General features: G+C 41.9%; 3 protein-coding genes across 4 annotated transcripts; 2 read left to right on the forward strand and 1 right to left on the reverse strand.

The window, feature by feature from the left end:
- Positions 1 to 796: 796 nt before the first annotated feature.
- On the forward strand, positions 797 to 4,507 carry LOC139199265 (GRB2-related adapter protein-like). 2 transcript variants are annotated; one of them, XM_070828311.1, is made up of 5 exons: positions 797 to 874; positions 962 to 1,059; positions 1,468 to 1,587; positions 3,924 to 4,233; positions 4,328 to 4,507. In XM_070828311.1, the coding sequence occupies exons 1-5, from the start codon at positions 797 to 799 to the stop codon at positions 4,505 to 4,507; spliced, it is 786 nt and encodes a 261-aa protein (XP_070684412.1). The 2 variants fall into 2 exon arrangements, with proteins under 2 accessions (XP_070684412.1, XP_070684413.1); XM_070828312.1 differs by having other exon boundaries at positions 3,924 to 4,087; positions 4,326 to 4,507.
- Positions 4,508 to 6,382: 1,875 nt separating this feature from the next.
- On the reverse strand, positions 6,383 to 25,978 carry slc5a10 (solute carrier family 5 member 10). The gene is made up of 15 exons (XM_070856227.1): positions 25,871 to 25,978; positions 25,724 to 25,795; positions 24,205 to 24,309; positions 23,619 to 23,678; positions 23,145 to 23,249; positions 22,953 to 23,058; positions 22,745 to 22,825; positions 22,447 to 22,652; positions 19,696 to 19,831; positions 11,641 to 11,748; positions 11,368 to 11,518; positions 11,040 to 11,208; positions 8,220 to 8,435; positions 6,926 to 7,019; positions 6,383 to 6,771 (listed from the first exon to the last, which is right to left on the reverse strand). Exons 1-15 carry the CDS (start codon positions 25,976 to 25,978, stop codon positions 6,578 to 6,580), a joined length of 1,911 nt encoding a protein of 636 aa, XP_070712328.1. The 3' UTR covers positions 6,383 to 6,577.
- On the forward strand, positions 12,917 to 21,568 carry fam83gb (family with sequence similarity 83 member Gb). The gene is made up of 5 exons (XM_070856226.1): positions 12,917 to 13,566; positions 15,294 to 15,461; positions 16,458 to 16,582; positions 17,506 to 18,883; positions 20,336 to 21,568. The coding sequence occupies exons 1-5, from the start codon at positions 13,075 to 13,077 to the stop codon at positions 20,705 to 20,707; spliced, it is 2,535 nt and encodes an 844-aa protein (XP_070712327.1). The 5' UTR covers positions 12,917 to 13,074; the 3' UTR covers positions 20,708 to 21,568.
- Positions 25,979 to 27,090: the final 1,112 nt, after the last annotated feature.

The following is a 27,090-nucleotide window of genomic DNA, read 5'->3' on the forward strand; positions in this document are numbered from 1 at the left end:
AAAAAATGAATTGTTATAAATAAATAATGGTTAAATCTTTGTGAAACTGTTATAATTTCCTTGGTACAACAGTTTAGTACTTTCTTGAAATCTATTCTGGCATTGTATTTTGAATTATTCAGCTGCACTAGATTTTCAGTTGCTCTTTGCCTCTGATGAAGAACATTTTTATCTTCGCTGGTATAATGGAACTTCAAAGTGTTGTAAACTTTACTTAATTGCAGTACTGGTGCAAATATATTTATATTATTATTATTTTCCACCACTGCCACTGTTTTCATGGTCAGCCGACACTGTGAATGCTTTATACCTTTTTTTTTTTCAAATATGAAAAAGAGCCAGTGAATCAGCTGGTGCTTCCAGATTGGTTAACATTTGCAAAGACTTGTTATTATTATAAGAAGTCATAAACACTCCAGGCCGCTACGCTCTACTCTAGATTATTTTCATTCCCTCCTTCCTTCCACTGATTTCCCTCGTGGAAATGCTTCATTAAATCCTCACAGTTTAAAGAGTGTAGACATAACGATGGAGATGAAGAGGGCAGTAGCCGGCTCCACGTGCTCACTCTCTCCCTGACTCAGTCACATGGAAGAACAGAGGGACACACGCGCAGAGAAAACTCCTCATTAACTAATGAGCAGGATGTCAGTGACTGCCTACACCCACACACTCACACACATTATCTCATCCAGTAATCGTGCCATCACCCCTCCTGTGCTCCATCACACAGCTGTATTCTCTCTCTTCATTCATGAAGTGAAACTATTTTCGTGGCCGACTCTTTCTCTTCAGCATGGAGGCGGTGGCTCTTTTCTCTTTCAAGGCATCAGAGCCAGATGAGATCAGTTTTCAGAAAGGAGACATGATCAAGGTAAGTTTGTGTTTAGAGGTTTTGGCCAAAGTTAACAAAAAGATGGTGCGTTAACATAGTAAGAATAACTGTGCATGTGTGTTGTAGGTGACAGAAATGGAGGATGATTCTTGCTGGTGCACAGCAGAGATCCAGGGGAAGCGTGGCTACGTGCCAGAGAACTACATTTCCCTCCTTCCTTACCCGTAAAAAATAGAATATGTCTATGTATTTTACAGTTTAGATTTTTTTTCCCTGCTTAGATTGTGCATTTGAAGGGTTTTCCAATTATTTATCTATCTATGATAGATAAATAGATAGTTAGATAGATCTATTCATATATATATATATATATATATATATATATATATATACATTATTGGAAAAATCTAATCTCATGACCTTTTAGAGTTATTTGGAGACCTCCTTTTAGAGTTCTGAACCTCAGTTTGGGAAACACTGATATACATACTTGAGTAGATTATTTAAATGGTACTCATGCTTATGCCAGTTTAAAGAGTAGCATGGATTTACTGTAATTCTCAGAATACATTATTAACTCAAGAGGAAAGTTACTGATGTGTGTGTGTGTGTGTGTGTGTGTGTGTGTGTAGCTGGTTCGCAGGACGAGTGTCGAGGCTCGAGGCTGAAAAGCGTCTGCGCTGGCAGGATGCTGGAGTGTTCCTGGTGAGGGAGAGTGAATCAGCTCCTGGAGAGTTTTCTGTCTCTGTTAGGTCAGTAAACGCACCACACAGACACACACAAACACAAGAGGGAAAGTCTTACTGACTGACTAACATTGATGTTAGTTGTCAGTTTCCACATTGTGATGTGAATAAGTTCCAAAATGTTTGGCTACTGAGATGCAGCGGTTATATTTGCATGTGTTGAATTTGCTGCACTGCTCTGTGTCTTTACGCCCAGAGAGGTGAGCATCTGCTCCTGATCTCAAAAGCAAATACTTTGCTGATAGAATACACTCTACAAACAGAAGTGCTGCATGAAACAGGCAGGCAGCAGCATCTCCTTGTTGTATTATGTGCTGCAGTTGGATGTTTGTTTTCCGTCACACTGAGCACATTAGCGAGTTACAGCATTCACATGTCTTTGAGTGTGTGTCAGGGTCAGTGGAGGGAAGAGTCAGACTATTAAAATATGCTGTACAAAAAGGCTGTGCGCTAAAAATATAACAGCCACACAGACAGTAAGTGTGTGTGTGTGTGTGTGTGTGTGTGAGAGAGAGAGAGAGAGAGGAAGTGTAATTGGGTCACCAGAGTGACGTGGGACACATTTAATCATTGAGGGAAAATTAAATGTGTTCAATAATCGGGGCATTACATAACACCACTCAGTCTTTAATCAAACACAGGTACATTATGCAATTGACACATGCCACAGACATGCATGTACATAATGTTCGCATATTCAATCTTTTATGGCACATCTGTCTGCCTGCGAGGGTTGAGAGTTAAGTGTTGTATTTATGTTCACGCTCACATAGTCGGACACTTAACACAAGGTGTAATCCTCAGGATGGCCAACAGAGGGTAATAACACTCAACAAGAGCTGTTTTATCATTTTAAACTTGTAAATTAAATGAGATTATTTTAATCCTCAGCATGTCTGCAGCTCATCTAGATCTGTTCATTTAGTTCATGGCAAACACTACAATGTATTTTGTGAGATGCAACAGAGGTGAGCTTCCTCTGAACTATCCATCCATTATCTATACCTGCTTTTTTAAACCACAAATTAATTCCATACTACATACTACCTCGAAACATGTTTTGAGTATGTAGTGTGTTAAATCTGACCACAAAATAAAGTTTTCTTGCAACAGTACTATGCGCAAAGGAAATGGAGGAGCTGCCCACAGCTGGAAAAAATTAAAGGTTTGTAGTGGTGAAAGAGCTCCAGGAACACCACAGAAAACAAAAAATGACTGTAAGTTCTCTTGGAAAAACATTTAGCTTTTTGTCTATTAAATTTAACTGGCATCTGTATGCCACAGTGTAATTAATCCATCTGTAAGTATTGTTTCAGAAAGAAAATCCAGATTTCTTGTATTCTTACTGCAAAAGACAATATATTATACATTTTATTACATAATAATGTATATTGTGCAGTATAGAAGTGGGACACTGCAGTAGGCAAACACTCAAATTCACACACCTGTGAGCAATTTAGTGTTTCTAATTAACCCAACTGTATTTCTTTAGACTGTGGGAGGAAAGTGAAGCAGAAACAGGGAGAAGATGCGAACTCTGTACAGAAAAGAGATGGGATCAAACTCAGGACCTTCTTCTTTGTGAAAGGAAACTACCGTGCTGCCCCAACATATCAGCTAGAACAGTACAAAATCTCCCAAACCTCTCATTGCTTAGCCTCACATATCTCAGCACACAGGCCTTTGTCAGAGGCCATCGAGGCCGGCATCCTCCTCCTTTTAGAGACATTAAATGATTATCTTCAGGTGTGTAAGAGGTGAACAAGCTTAATGACCAGTTACACATCAGACAGGAGCACATTGTGTAGAATAAACCCTAATCTATAAAATGTCAGACCGTAGTGAAAAAATAAAAATGACCGTCACAGCTTCAGATTGCTTGTTTCTTTTCTGACCAGCAATCCAAAACCTGAAGGTATTCAGTTTACCCTCATATAAAACAGAAAGAGGAAAAACAGCAAATGCTCACATTTGAGAAGCCGGAAACAGTGAGTGAACATCAGTAACAGTATGAGACAAACTTCTTCAAAACTACTTTCAAAACTGCTCAGTGCAGATTGATGTTTTTTTTAGTCACATGTGTGTTTGAGCCCCATAGCCTGGGAGAAATTCTCCTGTGATGACTTTGGAAATACACACACACGTGCAGATGACTGTGGTGTCATTTCCCTGAGGTGTGCACATAGTGTCTGCATGCATTCCCACACAAAGACGCAGCCAGAGGAATGAAGAATAACTCAACTCTCGCTATGACACTGGTGAGCAGCAGGTATAGGAGTACAAAGGAGACTGCATACTTGCTTTTATCACCTTCACCTCTGTCACTTCTTATTATTTTGCAGCTACGGTGAGAGGGTGGAGCATTTCCGAGTGCTGGAGGGGGGCGGTCAGTACTGCATCTGGGACGAGTCGTTTTGCTCCCTCAACCGGTTGGTGGATTTCTACAGAACTCACAGCATCGCCGTGGAGAAAGTGGTCTGCCTCAGAGACCCTCCCTTGTCCCCCCACCTGCTGTCCCCGCCTGGACGCAACCCTTACCCCAACCCTTACAAAAGCAGCTCTCAGGAGTCCCTCCACTCAGCCCGCCTCTACTCTCTCCCCTCTCACCCAGAGAGAGAGTCCTCCCAGTGTCTGCTTGAACCAGCTGTGGGGGTATGACAAATCCTGAGGTGTCATTATTCCTGATAAACAGCTCGTACTCCTGTTTGTCTGGTGTCATCATGACTTCTGCTCTGTCTCTGTGTAGAAACCTCGTTTGGCTCACGCCCTCCGTGACTACACTCCCCCGCAGACCGCCCACCTCCACTTCCTGCGTGGAGACATCGTTGACCTGCTGGACTGCTCGAGCTCACTGACCTGGAGAGGGCGCTGTCGAGGCAGAGTAGGAATCTTTCCGCCAGAATTCGTCCAGCCGCTGTACCACTGACACCATATCAGACTGACCACCTTCAGTAGCGTGGCTGTATCACTGACTCTGATCTGTCAGGCTGTAGTGACTCACTGTACTTATTCAAAGAACCAATGATGAATCCAATGATTAGTCTGTTAGTCGACACAAAATTTATTGACTGCAATGTTCATTATTAAAGCTGGGGGAGGCAGCTCTCCGGAAAAGGCTTTGTGGGTAATGTAGGCATCTGGTTTTGACAAGGAAGAAGAATGTGCGGAATAAAGAATCAACGGTTTTCATGCTTCTGCACTGATTTTTAACCTTTTTTTTTTTTTAAAACTGTCCATTGGGAGGCCAACAATGACATAGAAGTGCAATGCTAAGTTGGTGTAGTACTCTTTCCAGATCTGAAACCAACTTTTCAAGGGCTTTTAAACAAAAGTATTTGCTTGTTTCCACCGCTCAAATTTGAGGATTTGTTGTTTTTCTCTTCCTTATATCATTATTAACTGAAAACCTTTGGATTTTGGACTGTTAATCAGACAGAGCAGATAATTCAAAGACGTCACTTTGAGTTCTGTGGGTTTTTGTCTTTGTCTTTTTCTTAAAATTGAAATGACGGAGGAATCGATAATGAAAATAATTATTGCAGCCCTAAAGTGAACCATTACAACCCGTCTTCTGATCTTCTGAGCTTCCGTCTTTGTCTACCCTTCAACGTCTTGTATTGAAAATATTCAAAGTGAAATTTAACTTTATGTTCGTTTTGTTTTACCACCTTGTCTTTGACCCTGACCTCTTCTTTTGTGAATGTTAAATAAATTGTACAGAGACCAAATAAAAAGTGATATTATTGGCTTATAAATACTCTAACCTGTGTTCATATGTGGACAAACATTTTGATGCACATATCTTTAAATTTATTTGAGACAAAAAAAAACATTTGATGAACACATTGTCAAGATATTTTGCCATTTGAATGACATGAGGTTCCTTATATCCAACAACCTGTATTTCTCAATACTATGAATTTCACCAATTAAAAAAAAATTATCAAATGCACAGTAACATAGACATGTGTCTTAACTTTGGGGTTGATGCTTTTTGTGGAGTCTGTTGTTAAGCAGCAGGGGGTCAGAGGCATTTTTCACTATAAATACAATAAATTTAATTTGTCTGCTATATTTGTAATAATAAAAATAAAGTCTTATTGTTTCTATATAATTTGGATGCAATTGGAGCTCCAACTGTACATACAAAGCACAAACGTGCCACATTTAAATGTGACGACTGAAAATCTCTAATACTCTGATTTATATTCATAAACAAGCTAAACAGCATGAAAGAGCAACAGAACAATAACTGAAGGTTCCCTCCCTTGACATAAGGCCATAAACGTAACTACACAATTACTATGAGACATATAGACTAAAAAGGAAATGGAATAATGCAAGTTACATACAACCTAAACTACACGGACGTATCCTCACTACATAAACTCACTATATATCCTGTATGCTTTAAATTGAAGATGCGATGCCCTCTGATTCAGATTTAGATCATATTTTATCTAGCACTAAGTGCACATTCATGTTAGCTTGTAACAAGCCTCAAGCTTCACTGTAATTTGTACAATACTTAAACTTTAAAACTGGGTCACAGCAAATAGGGGTTTTATGGACAAACCAACAGCCTATTGTGGGGCCACAGTAAAAAGATCAACATCCTAACAGGAAAGCACATCTGTTGAAATACTGTATGTCTAATAAAGTGACTTTAAAAGACAACACTGATCACAGCCTCAGCTGCTCTGGATTTCAAAACATTGTGAGTATTTTCTTAATTTTAAATGTGTAATTTGATAAAAACGTGGATCCACATTCAGATGAAAATAATTTTTTGTAAGCGGAGGTATGTGTTAGTTAACTACCTGAAGCGACAGGATTCACATGAGTTATATTTCCTTGATTTTGAAGTATTCGTGTAAAATCAGTATAAAGTAGTTTCCCCACCTTCTTGGCCGTGGAGAAATCAGTGACTGTTTGGCAGGCAGAGTGTCTGGTTCGTGTTGGAGAGACTGGCAGGATGTTAAATCTAATCCTCTACTCAGGCAAAGTATGCATAGAGAAAAATGTTAATGCTGACCAGCAGGAGCGCATTGGCACAGCAGAACCTGGACCAGAACACACTCTCCCTAACACTGAGAACTCTGGGTGGTGGAGTCTCCTCTGATCGCCGCGCTGCTGTGACACACAACCCTGCGCCCTGACCACATGTCACCCGCCGTGTTGGCTCAGAGCCTGCAACATCACACACACACACACACACACACACACACACACAGAGCAGACACAGGACATTACTAAAACAGTAACTTCAGCAACATGCATGTGTAGATGACTGTTTATCACATGATGGCTGGTTTTATTCCAAGTCAAATATTCTGATTTTTACCCTGGGAGCTACGGTGGCTGACGGAGGACACTTTCTGCAGAGGAATTTCTCCTTGTGGCTCCTCAGTCAGAGTCCACCACGTCAGGTTACACAGCTGGGAGGGAGGAAAATGCAACAAAATGTAATTCATTAACTTCATTTAATTTTCTGGCAGAACTTCAACCTATGATAGTTACATGTATTGACAACATTCTGACTTAATGGACGAGTTCAACATTTAAGGAAATACTCATTTTAAACACATTTAAACACATTTTAGTGTGTGTATGATAAATATGAAGCTGGATCCATCAGCCCATCAGCTTAGCTTAGCACAAAAGCTGGCTCTGTCCAAAAGTAACAAAGCTTGCCTACCACCACCTCTACACCTAGATATAATGTAAAAACAAGATATAACGTGTTAATTAGTGAGCTTTAGAGGTCCTGTTTGGTTGATTTTGTTACATTTTGACAGAGCCAGGCCGGCTATTTCCCTGTTCTCAAGCTTTGTGCTGAGCTAAGCCAACCTGTAGCTTCATATTTAACAGACAGACACAGGAGTGGTCTTCATTTCTTCCTCTGTAACTGTTAGCAAGAAAGAAAATGAGAAAGGTTGAACTATTCCATTAATGATTTACTGTTTTTATTCATTTCCAGGGTGGATGGCAGTGATTTCATAAGTTAAGCTTCATAGGTTTTTTTTGCAAACAGACAGGCCTGAATCTGAAGCGTAAACTTTGTAATAATATGCAGCTTTATCTCCTCGTGTGATTCAATTTTAATCTTAGGGTGTATTCTGGGCAACAATTCATTGTCTTAGAGAAAATAGATAACATGCATGGATTATATTTTATTCATCTAAATCACCTTGATAATACTGTAGCTTTTCTGCATTTTAATGGTACAAAGTGTTGATAAAATTATGATTATAGGGGAGGTTATGGAAGAATGTGATGAACAGCACAGTATATGACAAAACTATTTCACAAAGGCTGCTGTTCACCTCTTGAGTTCATACACAGGCCAGAGTAATCTCACATGTGACAGAGGGGTCAGTGGAATTATGAACATTCAGTAATGTGTCTTTCCACTGTGGGCAACAATAGTTCTTCTATGCTTGGTTTGCTTTGTCGTGGATTGTTGATTCTGTGGATTTAGATAGGCATGGCTTCTTTGACTGTATTTTAACATGGAGGCAGACCTTCAGATCTAATGTTCCTTTACCTCAGTTTACTGTCTTCTTTTATTTTTAGTTGGTAACATTACAGGTGTATACTCGCCTGTCATATCATTTACTGTATCAATGTGTACACACCTGTTCGTGGCTGGGCGGTGGTGTGAGCAGTGATACTATAGTAACCACGATAGCGGTGAGCCCACAGAGCAGAATGGCGAAATGGAGGTAGTGGACACTACGCAGCACAGCAGGTGCCGAGTCCACCACACCACATCTGGGAGGCGGAAAGGCAAACTCCAGCACCATCCTACACACACCCACCACCAAACCCACCATCAGGCCCCAGAACGCACCCTGAACACACACAAAAACACATTTAAACACATACATATTATACCTTGCATGCCTTATGTGCTGAACTTCCAGCTGCAAAAAGGATCAGTGTAATTGCTGGAGCAGCCCTAGGGTTGCATTTGGGCGTGCTTGACCTGTAAAACTCTCACTTTCCCACCATGGCAATCTGTCAGCGTCGTGTCACTTCTCACTAAAGTACACACATGTGCAGTGACACCAATAACTCTCTGTCTCCTCGGCTGTGCAGCCTTCAGCAAAGAATGTGACCTGTGCAGTTCGACTTCACGCACGTTAAGATAATCACCTTGTCACAGCACACAAAGCAGTCTGAACCTCTTCTTTACTTCTTGTCATCTCAGTTCCCATTCCTTACACTTTTTGCAAATAATAACTTTGATAGCTTGAACTCTCTTTGATCTATTTTTCTGTCATTCTGATGTGAAACTGGTATCAGTTATTAATCTTAAAACATCAAAATGTGTGTCTTTGTAGTGAAATTCTAATATGTAATTTTCTAGGATTAATACAAAGGGAGAAAGAGATGAATACATCAAAGACATCACATGTGCTTTATATAATAACAAGTGTTTTTATGAGATACATTTGCAGCTCTGATTCAAAGACTAGTCATGTCCCAGTGTAAACAGGTATTTATTGTCTGCTCTCTACAGTGTCAGCCTATTGTAGTCAGCGTGTGTCACAGCCTGTGCGGTAACAAGTGCCCTTTGACCCCATGAGTCAATACCATTAACTTTCTTCGCTGTGTTTATATGAACAAATAAAAAGCTCACACCTTTTGTGTAACAGTGCTATTGACCCTTCTCAATAACTTTTTAAGCTGTACAGTGAAATGATAATGGATGACAGATGACAGTTTATAACCTCCAAGGTAAGTACGAGTTTGGTCTTTTGCAGGTCTAAAGACGTCCAAGCATATAGATTAAAACTGTGCTAAATTTGGTAGAAATGTGTTCAGAAAATATATTACAGACATGTGGGTTACCTATAAGCTTTGTTTCAACCACAATGGACTGCTATAATTTCATGTTACTTTTAAAGAAAGTTATGCCTCTGGAACAAGGCTGCAGAGACTGCCTTTGAGGTAAATGTTAATGTCATCATGCTAACATGCTGATCAACTTATTTTTGTGTATTAGCATACTAACATTTGACCAAATACCTACAATAGTTGTTGAGACTTTTCACTAAAAACTAAAAGTGTCCACCTGCTGATAGAGCTAAAGGAAAAGACAGAGGATCATCAAAGTCAGTAAGTCAGTACCATGAAAGTCTGCACCAAATTTCAAGGCAATCCACCCAGCAGCTGAGATGTTTAAGTGGTGGATGGACTAACTGACTGACTGACATTGCCTTCCTCGTTGCCGCCAGCATGGCTAAAAACAATTTTATGAAACAGAAATGTGTTTCAACCTGCAAATCACCAGATCTATGTTTGCTGGGATGTTGCCAACCCACGTTTTAACTCAAGGCAAGTCCGCTGTAAACACAATGAAATAAAAGTCACTAAAATAGACTCTGTGGGTTAATTCAGAGTTGGAAATAGGTAATATTTGCATTACTGAAATGGGGGGGGGGGATCTTATTGCTTTAAATCCTCTTTATTATGGCAGTAAAACAGCAGCAGAGAACAGACACACCCTGGACTTCCTCTATCAAAACATGGATTCAGTCACGGCTATCCGCTGGACTGGTCCAACTTTTTTTCAACACGCGTTGAATTAGCTCTGGGCTGGCACACACACACACACACATACTTGCTACTGCAGTGTTATCTCTTTTACCTCCCGCTGTAATCTTTATCTTCTAATCACACTTTCTTTCACTTCCACTCTGTTATCAGCCAGAGACATTCACTTTCAGTTATTACAAGGAAAGGGCAACACAATCATACTGGTATACACAGAGGAATTAATAAACAATACACTTCATATAATGAGTAACACACACTGACGTTCATGTGCTCAAATACCAAGACTCCACACCAAGCTGTGAGAAATATTGGCTGCTGGATCCCATGTGAGACTAATAAAACTGTACACCAGTACAGTGGAGGAGAGAGGACAAACAGTGCGCTCAGGAAAAACTCACAACTCCAGAACGTTCTGTTGACTAGTTTGGTGTCCAGAATGGAGTAAACTTTGAATTGAGTTTGGTTGTGTTTGCAACAAGACCCACAGTGTGTGTTGAACACTTGTGCCTTTGATGTAATGTTTTTAGAGTGACATTTAAATAGTGGAAAACTTGAATGTTTCTGACTGTGATAGTTAGTCGATTAATGGATTATTCCACTGATCCAACTAAAATTTTGTCTGTATTGTTTAAGTCATTTAAGGAGCAAAAATGCCAAACATTTGCTGGCTTCAGCTCCACAAATGTAAGGATTTGCTACTTTTTTATATCAGTGTAAATTGAACATTTGACTGTTGATTAGACATAATGTGACTGTGGGAACTTTTGATGGGCACTTTTCACCATTTTATAGGCAGGAACAATTTATAGACAAGACTTTTAAACAAAGAAAGTTAAACACTTGTTAGTTGCAGCCCTAATTGTATTGTATGGACCCTTGGTAGACTGTGTTACCTGCTCGTTGGTCCTCTTCCAGAAAACCGCTAGAGTGAAGACAGCAGTGACGGGCGGAGCGAGGTAGCTCGTCACAGACTGGATGTAAACATACAGTTGGCCACTATTGGCTGATTGTAGGATGGGGATCCACACCACACTCACCACCACCAAGATCACAGTGAAAATCCTGGAACAAACAGGTACGGCATAACTTTTTCACTTTCTCTGCACATTAACTTTTTCTTTACTGATCCTGGTATTCAAAGTTCACCCTCAGCAGCATGATCAGAGTGTGTGGTCCAGCTGGCAGCCTCCAGGGTTTTAGGGCTTTAAACTCAACTCATACCTGCCGACCAGTAGCAGCTCTCTCTCTGAGGCCCGTGAGCGATGTTTCTTCCAGATGTCCATGGTGAAGAGTGTGGAGCTGCTGTTGAAGATGGAGGTCAGTGATGACATCAGAGCAGCCATCATCACCGCTATCATGAGTCCCCGCAAGCCTGAACACACACGCACACACACACACACACACACACACACAGATGCATGCAGGTTAAAAAAAATAAAAGGGTATTACAGCATTTGACACATTGAGAAATAAACATGAGTGCAGCATTCTCACCGCTTGGCATCAGTTCAATGACCAATTTGGGAAAGGCGATGTTGGAGCATCCCACCTCAGCTCCACACACTCGCACACACTCTTCTGGATCCACACATCCTACAGAGTCTGAAATTTGAAGACACAGTCACAGGTCACTCACACACAAAACACCATACACGAATTCATGTTCCTTTGTTCTTATTTCTGTTTGTGAAGAGGTTAAAGGAGCTGGAGCACAAATACTTTGATGCATGCTCATTTAGAAGGTGTTGTGTTACTTTCTTTTTTTTAAAAAAACATTCATGTTAGGCTTAATTTTGCAGCTAAAAAGTCTAAACTAGATTGTTATTCAAACTTAAACAAACTCCTGCAGAATTTACCAGAATAATAAACTTAACACCTTTTTTTCCTCATGCAATGAACAAATATGTGCATGCACATATGATTAATTCAGTATCTGCCCTAAATTACCTGAATAGGACATCAGCCCAACTAACATTCTTCTTAATATAATTTTTAAAAAAGTTAAAAATTGTGCAAGTTAAGCCCCATTTTGCAGCAGTTAAAAAGCTCAAGAAACTCCCATAGAGTCAGTAAAACTTCTCATACTGGGTTAGTCATTATTCTGTATAAGATTTCTCCCTGTGTCCAGGCAGGAGGGTGGAGTTTAACCCCTGTCTTTCCTCATTCACGACCGGACACTCCGCCTCTCTGCCCCCGGTAACAGAGCTTCCGTTGCCGGATTCCAGCTCAGACACACGCCGGTAGCTCCGCACCGTGATGAACCGTCTGTCTGGAGGAACTTTATAAAGAAAAATAAGGGGTAAAAAACCCGCCGTATCCTCTTACTTAGTGAGAGTTTAGACTCGTACGTGTCACTTTGGTGATATTTTACTTTTTGTGTTTCGGGGAACTCAGAAGTTGCCATCTTTGTGTTTTTTACAGCGGTCGGACCAGACTCCAACAACAAGGAGGAAAAGTGACTCGTCAGCGCAACAGTTTGACTCACACGCTGTTTCAACACAGTTAAAGGAGGATTAATTACTTTTTTTCTCGCTCTCAAGTACGGGTTCCGCTTTGTGTTGACTCACCGGCAGACACTCAGATACATTCATCCACCCACAGAGCCGCCGGGCTCTGAGTCTGCCGAGCCCCGAGCCTGGAGCCTGGAGCCTGGAGCCGCCGCTGCCGGGCTCACCGAGCCTGTCAGGTGAAAGGCGTGTCCTCCTGGGCGGAGGTGCTTTGTTCACACCTGAGTGAGTGAGTGTGTGTCAGTAACCGGGTCTGTGCTGAGGAACTGCTCTTATTTCTCTCACATGATAACTTCACGGGTCAAACATTATGGGACGGAATGACTCCTTCGAGGTTTGACCCCGCGGTCCAACCAGAGGAAACTGGGTCAGGGTAGTTTCGGTACTTAACTGTTTGCTGACCGGTGGGTGTGTTGAGGTCATGGCGTTGTCTCAGATCCAGTGTCTGGACGATCACCACGTCAACTGGCGCGTTAGCGAGAGCAAACCAGAGTTTTTCTACAGTGAGGAGCAGCGGCTGGCGGTGGAGGCGCTCATCGCCAAGGGCCGCGATGCCTTCAGGGACTACATCTGCCAGAGTGGCGTCCGGGAGTTCCTGTCGGAACCGGAGCAGGAGCGGATTGCGCACCGAGCAGAGGCCTACCGGCCCGGCCACGAGCATCATCAGAAGCCAGAGACGCCAGGGCCGGGGAGCCTCACCCCGGGGTCCGGGGAGGAGGGCGGAGACGGCGAGGTGTCGCTCCAGTACTGGCCGGACCGGTCCGAGGCCTCGGTGGCGGAGCTGGATCTCGGCTGGCCCGAGGCCATCTCATACCGAGGGGTCACACGCGTGAGCGTGTATACACAACCTCCCACCGAGGGGCACACGCACATCAAGGAGGTGGTGCGCAAGAGCATTGCATCTGCACAGAAGGTAGGCAGTGAGGAAGACGATGGTGGTTATGATGATGGTGTTGTAATGCAGTGACTAATGAAGTTCATCTCCACCAGATCCGACACAGAAAATAACAACCATCACAAATAAAAGAGTAAAAGGGATCAGAAGCCACTGGTCACTGTAGTGTAATCCAGTACAACAGTCCTGTGTTCAATATTATCTTTGTGTAACTTTGCTTAAAGAGATTCCACTCATGTTACATAGGATTTCATTAAATTATAAGGCGTTAATGTTTGGCTCGTAAATGTTCTGGACACAACACATTTTAATGTGAAACAATCCAGTATAAAAACACTACAGAGGCTCAAAATGTACCACAGCACTGAATCTCAACAAAAGCTGATATCAGGTTGTAATTATTGCAGTGCTGTTGAAAGCACCACAATGCATCCTGGTTTAAACAGTTTTCTAGCTGCTCACGTGCGATCCTGTTCACTAACACAACACCTCAAAGTACAAAGCAGCGTTTGTCTGACACAGTAAAGAAAAGAACTGGTATGGCAGGGCTATTCTGTTTAGAGCTGAAATGATTATGTTGATTAATTAATTCATGATTGATTCATTGAGCAACAGGGAATGATTCTGCTATAACTGCTTTACCTATTTTGATAAGTGGTTCTGTCATTCTTCGATCAAAAACACATGGCTTCTGAGAAATTCTAGTGTGCATATGTCACTGTTTGACATGAAAATGATTGAACTGAGGAAATAATGGAAAAGTGATGACAAAAATAACCTCTGACTTGTCTTACGGACCCTTTTCCCTTTCCCCTCTCCTCTCACACGTGCCAGTCTCACACATGCACACAACAAAGTTTTAATGACACAAGTCTGATCTTGACACGCCAGTGGAAAGAAATGCTCTGACATCAGTGACTATATTACATGCCAGCACCCTATACACAACACATGAATGTTGGGACATAGTAGTCTAACTACTCCTGAAGCAACAAAGACATAATTTAATAAGACTGACTTTTAGAGTGACGTACCTTTTTCACTACAGAGCCAAAACACTCAGCTGAACTCAACCACACATTTCTCTCTACGTAGGATTTGTTCGTGTCGTACTTTGAAATTATTCTGCCTTTTAAAAATTCTGCACTATTATTTATCACAACTTATCTTATTTTACCTTCCACTTTTTCTAACTTTATCTAGCATTGATGAGGCCATGTTTCATCGTACACAAGTATAATGAAAATAAAGTTGATTTGAAATCTGTGGTAGAATATTGTAACTTCAAAAGCTTTTCCCGAAGCTCTTTTCTTGCCGGCTGAAGTTGTCGGTCTTTGGGATTGCAGTTGTGCAGTTTTAAGACTGAAACTGGGTCAGATGGAGAGTGAATAGACAGCGCTGTGTGAAGAGCACCATGCTGTCACCAGTATTGCTGTGAAATCCACAGAACACACACTGTCCGGCCACTTCACACTCTATCACCACCCTGCAAAGCCCTCTTTGTTTCTAGCAGTCTCTTTATGGGACATCTATGGTCAGTACAATGAGACATATTCATTTTTCTTTGGGGGTTTAATTTGCCTTTTAAATGCAGCGCTCATAAGTGCCCAGCTTCCTTTTATAGGATTTAATGGGTGCAATATTGTTGATAAGAGCACTTAAATCAAACCCACCCTCACAGACCAGGAAACACTAACACCATTTCCTCTGTGTGTGTGTGTGTGTGTGTGTGTGTGTGTGTGTAGGTGATAGCTGTGGTGATGGATGTATTTACAGATGTGGATATCTTTCGAGACCTCCTGGATGCAGCCTATAAACGCAAAGTTCCTGTGTACATAATCATTGACATGGCCGCAGTCCCCTGCTTTCTTTCCATGTGTGGCAGAGCTGATATGCACCGTGGACACCTAAAGGTATGTCTACACACAGACACACACACACACACACGCCCAGATGATGTTTTGATAAGCTGGGGAATGAGCTCGTTGCATAGATGGATACTCTTGATAAGGATATGATAACTGGAAACCGTTTGTTTCAATGCTCCAGTTCCAACACGTCAAATTAAATGTTTCCATCAAAGACACATGTTTCCTTAATAACAATAAATATAATACTATTCGATTTATCTGTGAAAGTAGGGCACACAGTTGAAGTAGGTATGACATGTTTTTGCCTGTAAGCACTCGTTAGCTGCGTGCACCAGCTAGTTTTTCACCCTAGGCTGAATTTCTTTGTTATTCTTTGCCTCTCTGGGTCAAACTGGTCCAGGCAGTAACAGAAATACTTAAAGTTTCTTGAGGGCTTCTCTAAATATTTCGGACTGGAGGCCAAAAGAGCACTAAGCACATCCGTGATGCGGGCAATTAGATAAACCAGGCACACTCTCACTTTGCTTTCTGTTACATGCCTCTCTTTCATTTCTCCTTCCTCCTTCCTCACAGCTTTAGCCGCCAGTCCTCCCCTCTCTTTCAGTTTCTTTGTTATCTGGTATCTCCACTGTCATTATGAGCGTTTACAACTCCTATGTATAGTGTCTCCTGTGAGATTTCGCACAGAACATTTACTGACGAGGTAACGCTCAGCCTGGAACCACACCCTTATCACAGGGCCAAAGACAAACAACACAGGGTGTGTCATACACGCATGTGTATACATTCTGTAGATGTAATCCATGCTGTAACCTGTAGAATCAGCCAACACAGGGTTATGGTGGTATTCCAATATAATACACTGTTCTTGAGCAACAAGAAAACCCATTCTTTTCTGTCTTTCCGCTCTTGTCGCCTTTAGTTCCCTTTTATTCTCTAAAACCCTTCTTTTCATCAGCACTAAACCATGCAGAGCCTCTCTTTATATAGCACTAACTCTGTATGTATCTGTGTGTGTGTGTGTGTGTGTGTGTGTAGAATCTGCGTGTTCGCTGCTGTGGTGGTGTGGAGTTCTTCACACGGTCGGCACAGAAGGTGCGTGGATCACTGAGCCAGAAGTTCCTCCTGGTAGATGGAGACAGAGCCATCTCTGGCTCATACAGGTGAGCAGTGTGCTGAACACGCCGCATTTCCTCCGAATGCTATATTTGTATATTTAAAGCTGCTCTAATCGATATTTTTATATTGACGTGCATTAATTAACTATGTGACATGTGAAGGGGGTCGCACTGAGTGACAAACCCGACAAAAATTATCACCAGACTCCGCAGTTCCGTTCCCGTTTGGTATCTTTCGGCTCATTGTTTTGGTCCTCTGGTGCACTTTATTTTGCTTCAGTCTCACTCAATTTCCAACTGCAGCAGTTTTTAGTGAAAAATATCTTAAAACCCACATCACACTACCGGCTCAGCACCAATTAGCAGACAGACACAGTTGGCAGCAGAAAGAAACATTTTCAGGCACGACTCCAAATCAGTGGTGATGTTGTTTGTGGTAGTGCTGGCATCAAACTACACTGGGGCTGCGAGCATCGTTAGCCAGTGCCTGAAGCAGTATGCAGACTTATCAGCATTTAAGCACGGAGGAGAGACTATAGTTTATTTTAGTATTTATACAAATTTGCAGGTATCTTTGTTATAATGATACTCACAAATTTGCATGCATTTTTAAAGGATACCCAAATACAATTTCTGAAAATTAGGCAGATCTTCCACTTTCTAAACATTCACCCAAGCACAGTTAAGTTCACCATTATTGTCACTGTGGTTGCCTATTTACCAATATATTTGTATATAGACTGCATCCCTCGTTTCATCAGGAAGTTGAAAAGAAGCATTAAAAAATCCTGTGATCAAAGAGCATTACAAATGTCTGGTGAATGATTTAACTATAAATTGTGTTTTCTTAGTTAGTTTGTGGCACAGAAGAGAAAAGTTTAGATGGGACAAGCATTAACTGGGACAGATTGATCTCTTGTTGTAAGATTATGTTGTAAATTTATGTTACCATGTCTGTGTTATTCCAGCTTCACCTGGTCTTCATCTCGTTTGGACCGTAACCTCATCACAGTGATCACAGGACAAGCAGTGGAGACCTTCGACCTGCAGTTTCGAGACCTTTACCTGGTGTCCAGAGGTGTGTCTCTCAACAAGGTTCCCATGGAAGATGAACCCATCCCTGACCCGCTCCCTCAGGCGACTCCTGTTCAGGTGTCAGCAGCTGTTGCTAGGAAGCTCATCAATCCCAAATATGCCCTTGTTGCCACAAGTACCACTTCTTCTGACCAAAATTCCAGCAACAAGAACTCAAACTCCCAGAATCCCACTGGGTTAAAAATAATGAAACGTCTTAAGAATGTTGTCGAAGAGCCACCCTTACATCCGGGATTAGCTCATCTGGAGAAAGCGTACCTGATCCCATACCTGCCCACCTGGCCAGAGCCGGACCCTCCAAGTGATGTGATTGGCTTCATTAACATCAGGGATGAGAAGCGAGCCAATCAGGTTCACTTACAGAGGTCGGAGAGGTTTGAGGTCAGCCAGGCTATACGCTTCAGCTCACCACTGATGTTACCAGCACAGACAAAGAAACCTGCCTCAGATGCGGATGCAAATGCTGCAATAACAGCAGAAAATCCTCCTGAGAGTACAGACGCCACTACTCCTGTGAGTCCACCCAACAAACAGCAATCACACACAGCACTGAATAAAGACCAAACTGATGCACCTGATTCCAAAGGCCCCCCTCAGCAGCCAAGCACACCTTTAATCCAAGACACAGAGAAACTGAATGCACACACTCCTGCATTGCCATCCAATGTTACTGCTGATTCACAGCCAACAGACAATGCTAAACATACTCAAGAGACTCCACAAACTGTAGCACCTCCTGTTCCTAAACGCCGCACACTGCAGTTAGTCATAGACCCCACCCCCTCAGAGCAGACAAGCCAAACACATGTCACCCTGATCAAAATGGACCAACTGGAAAGTGAGGATGGCTCTAGGAGAGCTCAGGAGGAGCTGACGCCAGGCCGTGGTCGCTTAACATCAAAGGACGACGGCAGGGACTCTGGCAGCAACGGTGACGGCAGCCTAGACAGCACCAAGGTCATATGTGACCAAGCAGCCAATGATAATCCGTCAAGCACTTCCACAGTATCAGAGGAGGAGTTTTATGACTGTTCCCAGCCAGAGCCAAGAGACCTGCTGACTAACGGAGTGACGTCAGGATCAGGTCGTGGGAATCGCCAAGGAGACGGAGTCAACATGATGGCCCGCCTCTCCCAGAGCATGCTGGATCTGCGGGGACCCAACCAGCCAGAGGACAGCGCGTCCCTCATCCGCCAATCACAGCTGCTCCGCAGACAAGCACACGCCTCACCACACAGGCACATAGGACAGGTGAGCACCCAGTAGAAAACATGTCAATATTTCTAATCTTTTGGTGTTGAAGCAATCAGTCGATCAATTGTTTAGTCAGACAATTTATGGCCAAAACCTCAATACTGTCAGTTATCAAGCAAAAATGCCATGAATTACAGTTCCAGTTTGTAGCTTTTTATATATGTTATATATGTGAATCTTAGGATTTTAGACTCTTGGTCCAAAACCTATTATAAACTATTATAATAATCAATTAAAAGTCATTTACAATCAAAGATTGCAGGTTTCATCTTCTCAGTATTAATCTGTTGGATTATTTTTTCAAATAACTGATTAATCATTTAATTCATAAAATGTGTTAAAATAGTGAAAAATACCAGTGCTGTCTTTATCGTCTTTATTTTGTCTGACTAAAAAGGCATCACTGTGGGCTTTGAGAATTTGTAAAGGGGATTGTTCAGTCATTTTCACACATTTCACAGATTAAATGATTAATCAGTGAATTTAAAGAATAATCAACAGATTAATTGTTAATGGAAGTAATTGTTAGATGCAGCACTATGTAACGCTGACAAGTAGATTTTTTTAATCTTTTAAATCCTTCTTTAATGTTTCATGACAAATCACCGACGAAAACAAGTGCAGATGTTCCCAGGAATAACGTTGGTTGCACAGTTCAGTGAAAAACACAGACATACACTCACACACACATTTATACAAATCCAACTAAAATGGGTGTGTTTCACCTGTGGTGTCTAAGCAAGCCACTACCTGCAAACAGTAAACGTATCAATTTTCCTAGTTAAAGGATGACATGTGTGTGAACGCACCGGGATAGAGAGCTCGGCTGATCATGCCAGGGAGGATGATGAAGATGAAAGGCAGCATCTTCAGATAGGCCGCCAGGATCGATGCTCCTTTCACATGACTCATGTTCTTAGCAGACAGGGAACGTTGAACAATTACCTACACACACAGAAATACAAATATCAAATATAGTAGTACTAACTTCATGTTTTGAATCTACACAAACAGGAAATGTATAGCAGTCAATACAGCTGATGAGATATTTTCCCCATTTTTCAACAATCCACATAGAGTTGGAGATGTGCTGTTTTGGAGGACTGTTAAGTTAAGGATAACTAGCTTTCATTGTTCATGAGATTTCTGCAGTGTAGCTGAATGTTTGAAGAGAAGGAACCTAAGTGTGAGCACGTATGAGTGAACTAAAGAGATGGATCGTGATCATAACTTACTTATTTAATTTACTTCTGATAACTGACATCATGTTTTTGAAATATTTAAGTTTATAGGTAGTGAATAGTAGAGGACTGAGGATTGATGCCTGAGGAACTCCATATGTCAAAGGAGGATTTACAATCCGCTGTAGACACGTAAATAGTCAACTTGTGTAACTCTTCTCGACTCTATGATGTCCCTCATCTGTCTCTGTTTCCCATCTGTTTCTAGTTGTTCCAGACCTCACGATCTCCAGGTCGTGATGCGCGCCCGAGAGGGGCTAAAGTAGTCATTGCCAAACCAGGAAGTTTTCACCGCCCCACCCGAGCAGCTGGCCCTGTGATTGGAGGACACCGTTACTGGCAGGGTCAAACGCTGCAGCCTGATTCGGCCCAGCTGCGTGTAGAGGCGCGCTCCGGCCGGTCACCACGACGCCACAGCCCGGGTTACAGGAAGACGGATCATGCCTCACCACAGCCACCAGCCAACCCTTCAGGGTTACTAGGAGTATCTTTCTCAAAACTCAGCAATTTAAGACACTTAAGGGCAAGAGGTGGAGCACCGCAGAAGAAAATGTCTCAAAATAACAAGGCCGCAAGGTAAAAGTGTTGTACAAGTACACAAGGATGATTAGCGACTTCCTCCTAAGAAATCTGTGACTCTTCAGTGTGGAATCTTCTCTCTCTATCTGCCATGCGTGTCATTTCCTGCCTTCAAACCCTGAGGCTCAACTTACAGGAAATATTTAGTTGGGATTTTTTTGACTTTGTCGACAACAGTTGGCCATTTGATTTGACGATATGTTTAAAGAGTTGTTGTAAATGTAAATGCTGTAAATTAATCGTATCACCTTCCAAACGCATGCTTCCTGGTTTCTTGGCTTTTGTTTTGGTGGCTTCAGTAGTGTTTGGCTGATAATGATTAGAAGCAGGAGGAAATAAACTCTTATAAAGATATATTAGACATTTGTATGTTGACAAACGTGTGCAAAAGCACACACTTTTTTCGCATGGATCATTCCAAATTGTTTATCAAGGAGTTGTGCTAAGATCCCTACCAGGGGTATGTTGTAGGTGATAACCAGCCTGGACAGACTTCGTACCAAATTCGGTCAGCAGCATTTCTCTGCTAACTCTGGTACTTTCAGTATTTTATCTTTTGACCAAATATTTCTAAATGACCTCAACTGTTTTCCTTTAATGTTTTGTAATGTTTATCCATGTCTAACGTACACAGACGCAGTCTATCTATGACATGTAAGATCAGCCGACTTGGTTTCTCCATTCATGTATGAGTCAGGCTCACTGTGACTGGTTAGTGTTGGTGCAAGGGTAGGGCTACTGTGTGTTTAACAGACGTACTGGATTACCTGTGCAGATGTAGAGAAACAGTTTAAATGTAATTTTAATTACTGGTGTGGGACCAAGAGTGAATGTTGTAAATAAAAAGACAGGTGGTTGCTGACCCAGCTGCATTGTTTCTTCAGCCACTTTGGGCAAATCATGATTTAGATAATGATTGTACGCAGGCAATGGATCTGGAAATAATAACAGTTTGGTAATTGTGTACTGTGAGGTATTTTTAGGTATGTCTGCTTTTTCCTCATAGACTGCAGAAAGACATAATTGTAGCTTTCAGGGTTCTCTAGGGATTTTTGAAACCTGAGATTTGGGTTTGGTGCAAAATCATCCTCCAGGGTGGAGCTTCACCTTTTTTTCTATTGCTTGGAGCCAAATTAATAGAATGAGTCTTGGCAGGCTCTGAAGTATAAACATAGCCAAATAAATGTTATGATAAGATTGAAAATTCATTCTTGACCTTAGAAATAGTAGTCAAAATAATCTCAACACAAGGTTAATTTAGTTTTGGAAATTATTTTACCATACTTATTTACTAAAGGGAACAAAGACACAGACAAGATCATTAACACAACTGCGTTCTGGAAACACCATATTATTGTGAACACAAAACTTCTATGCAATGAGAAAGTTTTGTGCTTACTCAGTTTAAGTATTCAAGTATGCTGTGTAAACTGACCAAGTACATCCAGTAGGGCAGGGCTGTGATATTGATAGCATTGCTGGCATCTGCATCCTAATTTTTTCCCAGAATTAAGTTGGTGGGTCTAAAACTGCCAAAACCACTAAAGTAACTCTGCTATTAAAACAAAAAACTGATTGAATTATTTGATTTATTTTGAGAAGGAGTTTGGAATTTTTCCCACTTCAATTCAGTGAGGGCTTTTGGCCAGCCTCTAGTGGCCATTCGAGGAACGACATTATATGATACGTCTATAGTAGTTCTGTTTGTACATGCATGTGTATGTGTGTGTATAAATGTACCTGGTCAGTGCACCAGTACCAGGTGGCCAGTATGGTGAGCCCTAGAGTCATGCCGGGCCAGGGCAGGTCTCCAGTGACGGAGTCTCTGAACAAGTGCATGGCGTCCTGACGTGGCAGGTGGCAGGTACTGTTGGGAATGATCTTACTTGGCACCGCCATGCTGTACACACGCTCCAGGTTGCTGTAGCCACCGATCTTGTTGAAGGCTGTGGACCGGGAGTACACACCTCCAACTGAACAATGGTTGTTATGTTTGTTTATAATGAATTTGTTAATGAATTAAGATAATTGTACAAACCAGTGATTGTTAGAATGATTGCTCCTATGATCATGATAAATGTCTGCAGAGTGTCGGTGTAGATCACAGCTGCAAGACCACCTGAAAGGAAGTGAGTGCGTATCTTTCAACATAAGCCGAAAACACTCCAGTGTATCTAAACAGCATGACATTAGTTGTAGTTTTACTGGATGTAAGTGTATTTGTATGTGTGTGGACGTTTGAGCACCTGCAATAGTGTAGAGAGCAGTGACCACCAGCATGAGGACAGTGGACAGGTAGAGGTTCCACCCCAGACACACCTGAACAAACAAGGCTCCGGAGTACAGGTCAGTCTGGTGACAGTAACACAACACTTTTGTTAACAAAGATTCAATCTCATAGCAGATGATATTGCTAAAATGGTGTTATGTTGTCATACTGATATTTTTGTGAAGACGGACAACAGCAGCGACAGGACGGCCAGGTAGGTTCTGATCCGCTCTCCTCCAAAGCGCCGGCCCAGGTACTCCGGCATTGTCACGATCTGAACACACACAATACAATTTCAACATCTTCACCTCAAGGCAGCTACACAGACGAGGCAAACCTCAGAAGCTCCATGTGGTTTTAGGAGCTCAGTATGAGCTGCCAATTAGCAGCTTCTAACTGTGGACTTGTTCACACTTCCCCTGTTTTTAAATATAATTATCAACAAAAGTAAATGGAGTCATTTATGGTTCTTAGAATAAAGTTGTGTGTGTGTGTGTGTGTGGTGTTTTGTAACACCCTGTTGGGGAATTTTCAAGGCGGAGAGTGCTGGCAAGGAGAATGTGTCTTGGCACATAAATGTACCTGCTGAACCAGCCTTAACAAGCAGATTTGCACCCGTGTGTGTGTGTGTGTGCAAACTAACCCCTGAGGAGATGTAGACAGGCACAAACACCCAGGCCAGAGCCAGCAGCACATAGGTGGCCTGTGATAAAGAAGGAGACAGAAAGAGGACAGAGAGATTTGACCAAATTGTCCACAGCAGTTGCCTCAGGAGGTAAATTAACTCTGGTCAAACTGAGGTAAAACTTTTTTGTCTTTCGGTGCTCTGCAAAATTATGTGCAAGCCTTTGTACAGTTGCTGCTCGGCTGCTGCCCCCTGCAGCAGGCTTATTGCAACAGCTGCTAAAGGAAGTAAAAACACATTGTAGACTGCCATGCCCAAATTACTCAGGTAAAATAAACATTAGAATACTACTCTCAATTGTTTTCTTTGCAGATACAAAAGGGGAATTAGTTTTTGCATGTGTGTGTTGTATTGTCTTACACAAATGGTTTGTCTGTCTAGTCAGCCCATTTAGTACTACACAACACAATAGAAATATCATAGATGGCAGGCTAGCTCTGCTTCATTCCAGACAATAATGTGTTTAGTCAGTATTAATAGATTAATTAGCATCTCGTTATGTTTTGGTGAATGGACGGATGCTCGCCTGTGTGTGTCTACTCACATTCCATTCAAATCCAGTGACAGCGATGCCTCCAGCAGCTCCTGTTCCAGCCAGACCAATAAACAGACCTGAGCCTTCTGAACTGGCAAAGAGAGACGCTCCAATCTGTGCACAGCAGTGATGGCAGAACTATTCAGATACTTCAAGTAAAAGGACTAATACAACTATGTAAAATATATTCTCACTTAAGTTAAAATATTACTAATAGAAGGTACTTAAAAGTTAAAACTTAAAAGTACTTGTTCTGCAGTAAAATTGTTAACTATATGATCAGATATTGTGCATTACATAGGGATAGGCATGACTGGAGTCTTCCACAAGACTAGGCAGATTTGAATTGATAAAGCAAGCGAGGTAGTTGCACAAGAATGGCACAGAAAGTGCAGCCAAAAGGTGTGCTGCAGACACCCAACGCGAAGCTGAAGAACCAGATAGAGCTGTGACTCTCAAATATCTACTGCGACCAACTGTCATTTAGTGAGCTAATCATACATCCATAGAGCAAACTAACCCGTTAGCACAGCCTCTGAGCAGTACTAAGGTTATGTTACATCTGTGGCAGCTGAGTTCTTGTGTTTATATGATTGTGGCAGTTTTCAGACTGAGAGGCTGAGACAGGCTGTCAGTCAGCAGTTGTGTACAGAATGAATGGCCGGTCTTCTCATCCCTATAGTGGACTCGACCTCCAGCAGTAGTCCTGCTCCAGTTTCTCTTTTCTTTCAAAATCTAGGTGCTCTTCCTAGTTTCTCCAATGTTGCAGACCCTGCCTTTATAACTGCTTAACTTAGATTTAGGTATTTTACTGCATTGGTTCCCAAACTGGAGATCGGGCTCCCTTTAGAGGGTCAAAAAACAGAATTCTTATACACAAATTTGTAATAATTTGCTGGACTTTTCTCTTTTACCTCTATGGGCCTCAAACAGTTATTTAAATGAAACCATCTAAGAAATCTGTTGTTAGTGGAAATGTTAACAAGACAGACAGGCAGACTGAATCGTCACAAGGGACTCCAACCGGACACTGATTTTTTTTTTCATAAACCAAAAGGATTGGGAGTAGCTAATATAATCTTCACCATTGTATTTTATAAGTTTATCATGTTTTGTTTTGTTTTTAGATCTTTTTTTTTTTGGCATTTTCATGCATCAGACAGAGTAGAAGAAAGGGGTGGATGACATGCAACAAAGAGCAGTTCATCATGTTGTAAAAGATTTATCTGAAAAGTAACCAGCTGTCAGATAAATGTAATAGAGAAAAAAGTACACTGTTTCCCTTTGAACTGCAGCAGAGCGTAAGTATCCAGTCTCATAAAATGAAATCCACACATTAAGTCTGCCAAATCGTCTGCCAAATGTAACCCACCCGCAGTCTGTCTGTGAACAAGCCCAGGGCTGCCAAGTATCGGCATCACTAATTAACAACCACATCCAAGCTTAGTTTGTCAGAAAAAGCTTCATCCAGCTGCACAAGAATTAAAAACCTCGCTTTGGCCTTTATCCACAAAAACAACCTACTCACCGGCCACCAGGCCATGTCCCGTCCAGCCAGGAAGTACCCACTCAGAGTGTTCCTGCTCACCCTGCATGATGACTGACGGAGAAAACTGTTACACACACACACAAACATAAACAGAAAAACACACGCGTGTGCACGGCTGACACTCACCCAGATGCCCACAGCGAGGTTGAGAAGAAAGTAGGTTGCTATAACGATAATGTCAGAGAAGCTGAAGGACTGAGTCCCGGCGTAGAAGTTGATGGTGGAGTTAGACATCCTCAGTGTTCACAACGACTCAAACACACACTTGTACAGTCACCGAAAACACACGCGTTTAGTTCTTGTACTGGCCTTTATTTACAGCCACTCTCTCACACACACACACACACACACACACACATCCACCTACTCCTGTTGAATCTAACCCCTACACTTGTGCAGTCAGTCTCATCAACCCCCTCTCACAATCTGACACTGCAGACCTACTTTGCAAACACCCTAAACTCCAAAAAGAACACATTACACTCCCTAAAAACTTGAAACCACCAGACAATCTAATAAAGAACTTCAACCTTTCAATGCTCACTTCTCCGACAACACATAAAAAAAATAACGGCCTCACTAATATTAACTCACACACTCACACACAGTCAAACACACAGTGCAGCCCTTGATAAAAGTCCCTTCTTGGCTGAACTACAAGCTGTTACAGAAAGCCTGAGACGGAGTGTTTTGTGTACGTGTGAAGAGGGCAGTCCCTTGGTTGAATTGATGATTAAACACATCACCTTAATGTGGCACCTGCAGCGCTGACACACACGCTGTGCTGGGGGATAATGGAGTGCATGGTGTGGCTGACCGGCGCTGTACAGCAGATGCTCATGTGGACCAGAGTCCATGCTGATGCACACACACACACACACACACACACACACACACACACACACACACACACAGATGGTCAATCATTGGCGATGACAAGTTTATAATCATTAGCGTCTTAACACACAAACATCGGCTGGTTAAGTGCTAAGTAGATGGAGTGAAAGTGTGTAAGAGAGACACAGAGATGGGCTTCATTCAGTAACTTTTAGGAAGGAATCTAAGTCTTCATTCTTCATTATTCATTAACAGTTTTAACAGTTTTATTAACATATTTATTGAACAGTTGAGGATAGATCCATTTGTGGTTTTGAATTACCAACTAACAAAAATACTATTTTGGGATAAAATCCTACCACATAATCTTACTGTACATATTCTTTGATACTTTTGGATCAGTGTTATGATTCCCTCTTTAAAAAATGAGCCTGATTTGCTGTATTTTACTGCAAGTGATAGATGTTTGATCATGTTTTCTGGTTTCTTCACATGGTGGACGTGTCACA

This window comes from Pempheris klunzingeri, chromosome 3 (genome assembly GCF_042242105.1).
Source record: "Pempheris klunzingeri isolate RE-2024b chromosome 3, fPemKlu1.hap1, whole genome shotgun sequence".
Classification (NCBI taxonomy): Eukaryota; Metazoa; Chordata; class Actinopteri; order Acropomatiformes; family Pempheridae; genus Pempheris; species Pempheris klunzingeri.

Bases quoted from the DNA above. Each gene is read 5' to 3' on its own strand.
- LOC139199265 (XM_070828311.1), top strand. From the start codon at position 797: ATGGAGGCGGTGGCTCTTTTCTCTTTCAAGGCATCAGAGCCAGATGAG. The intron at 1,588-3,923 runs GTCAGTAAACGC...ATTATTTTGCAG, and splicing joins GAGTTTTCTGTCTCTGTTAG to CTACGGTGAGAGGGTGGAGC. The intron at 4,234-4,327 runs GTATGACAAATC...GTCTCTGTGTAG, and splicing joins TGCTTGAACCAGCTGTGGGG to AAACCTCGTTTGGCTCACGC.
- slc5a10 (XM_070856227.1), bottom strand. From the start codon at position 25,978: ATGTCTAACTCCACCATCAACTTCTACGCCGGGACTCAGTCCTTCAGC. The intron at 24,310-25,723 runs GTGAGTAGGTTG...TGCTGTGCACAG, and splicing joins GGGACATGGCCTGGTGGCCG to ATTGGAGCGTCTCTCTTTGC. The intron at 23,059-23,144 runs GTATGACAACAT...TACTGTCACCAG, and splicing joins CCGTCTTCACAAAAATATCA to ACTGACCTGTACTCCGGAGC.
- fam83gb (XM_070856226.1), top strand. From the start codon at position 13,075: ATGGCGTTGTCTCAGATCCAGTGTCTGGACGATCACCACGTCAACTGG. The intron at 16,583-17,505 runs GTGAGCAGTGTG...GTGTTATTCCAG, and splicing joins GCCATCTCTGGCTCATACAG to CTTCACCTGGTCTTCATCTC. The intron at 18,884-20,335 runs GTGAGCACCCAG...ATCTGTTTCTAG, and splicing joins CACACAGGCACATAGGACAG to TTGTTCCAGACCTCACGATC.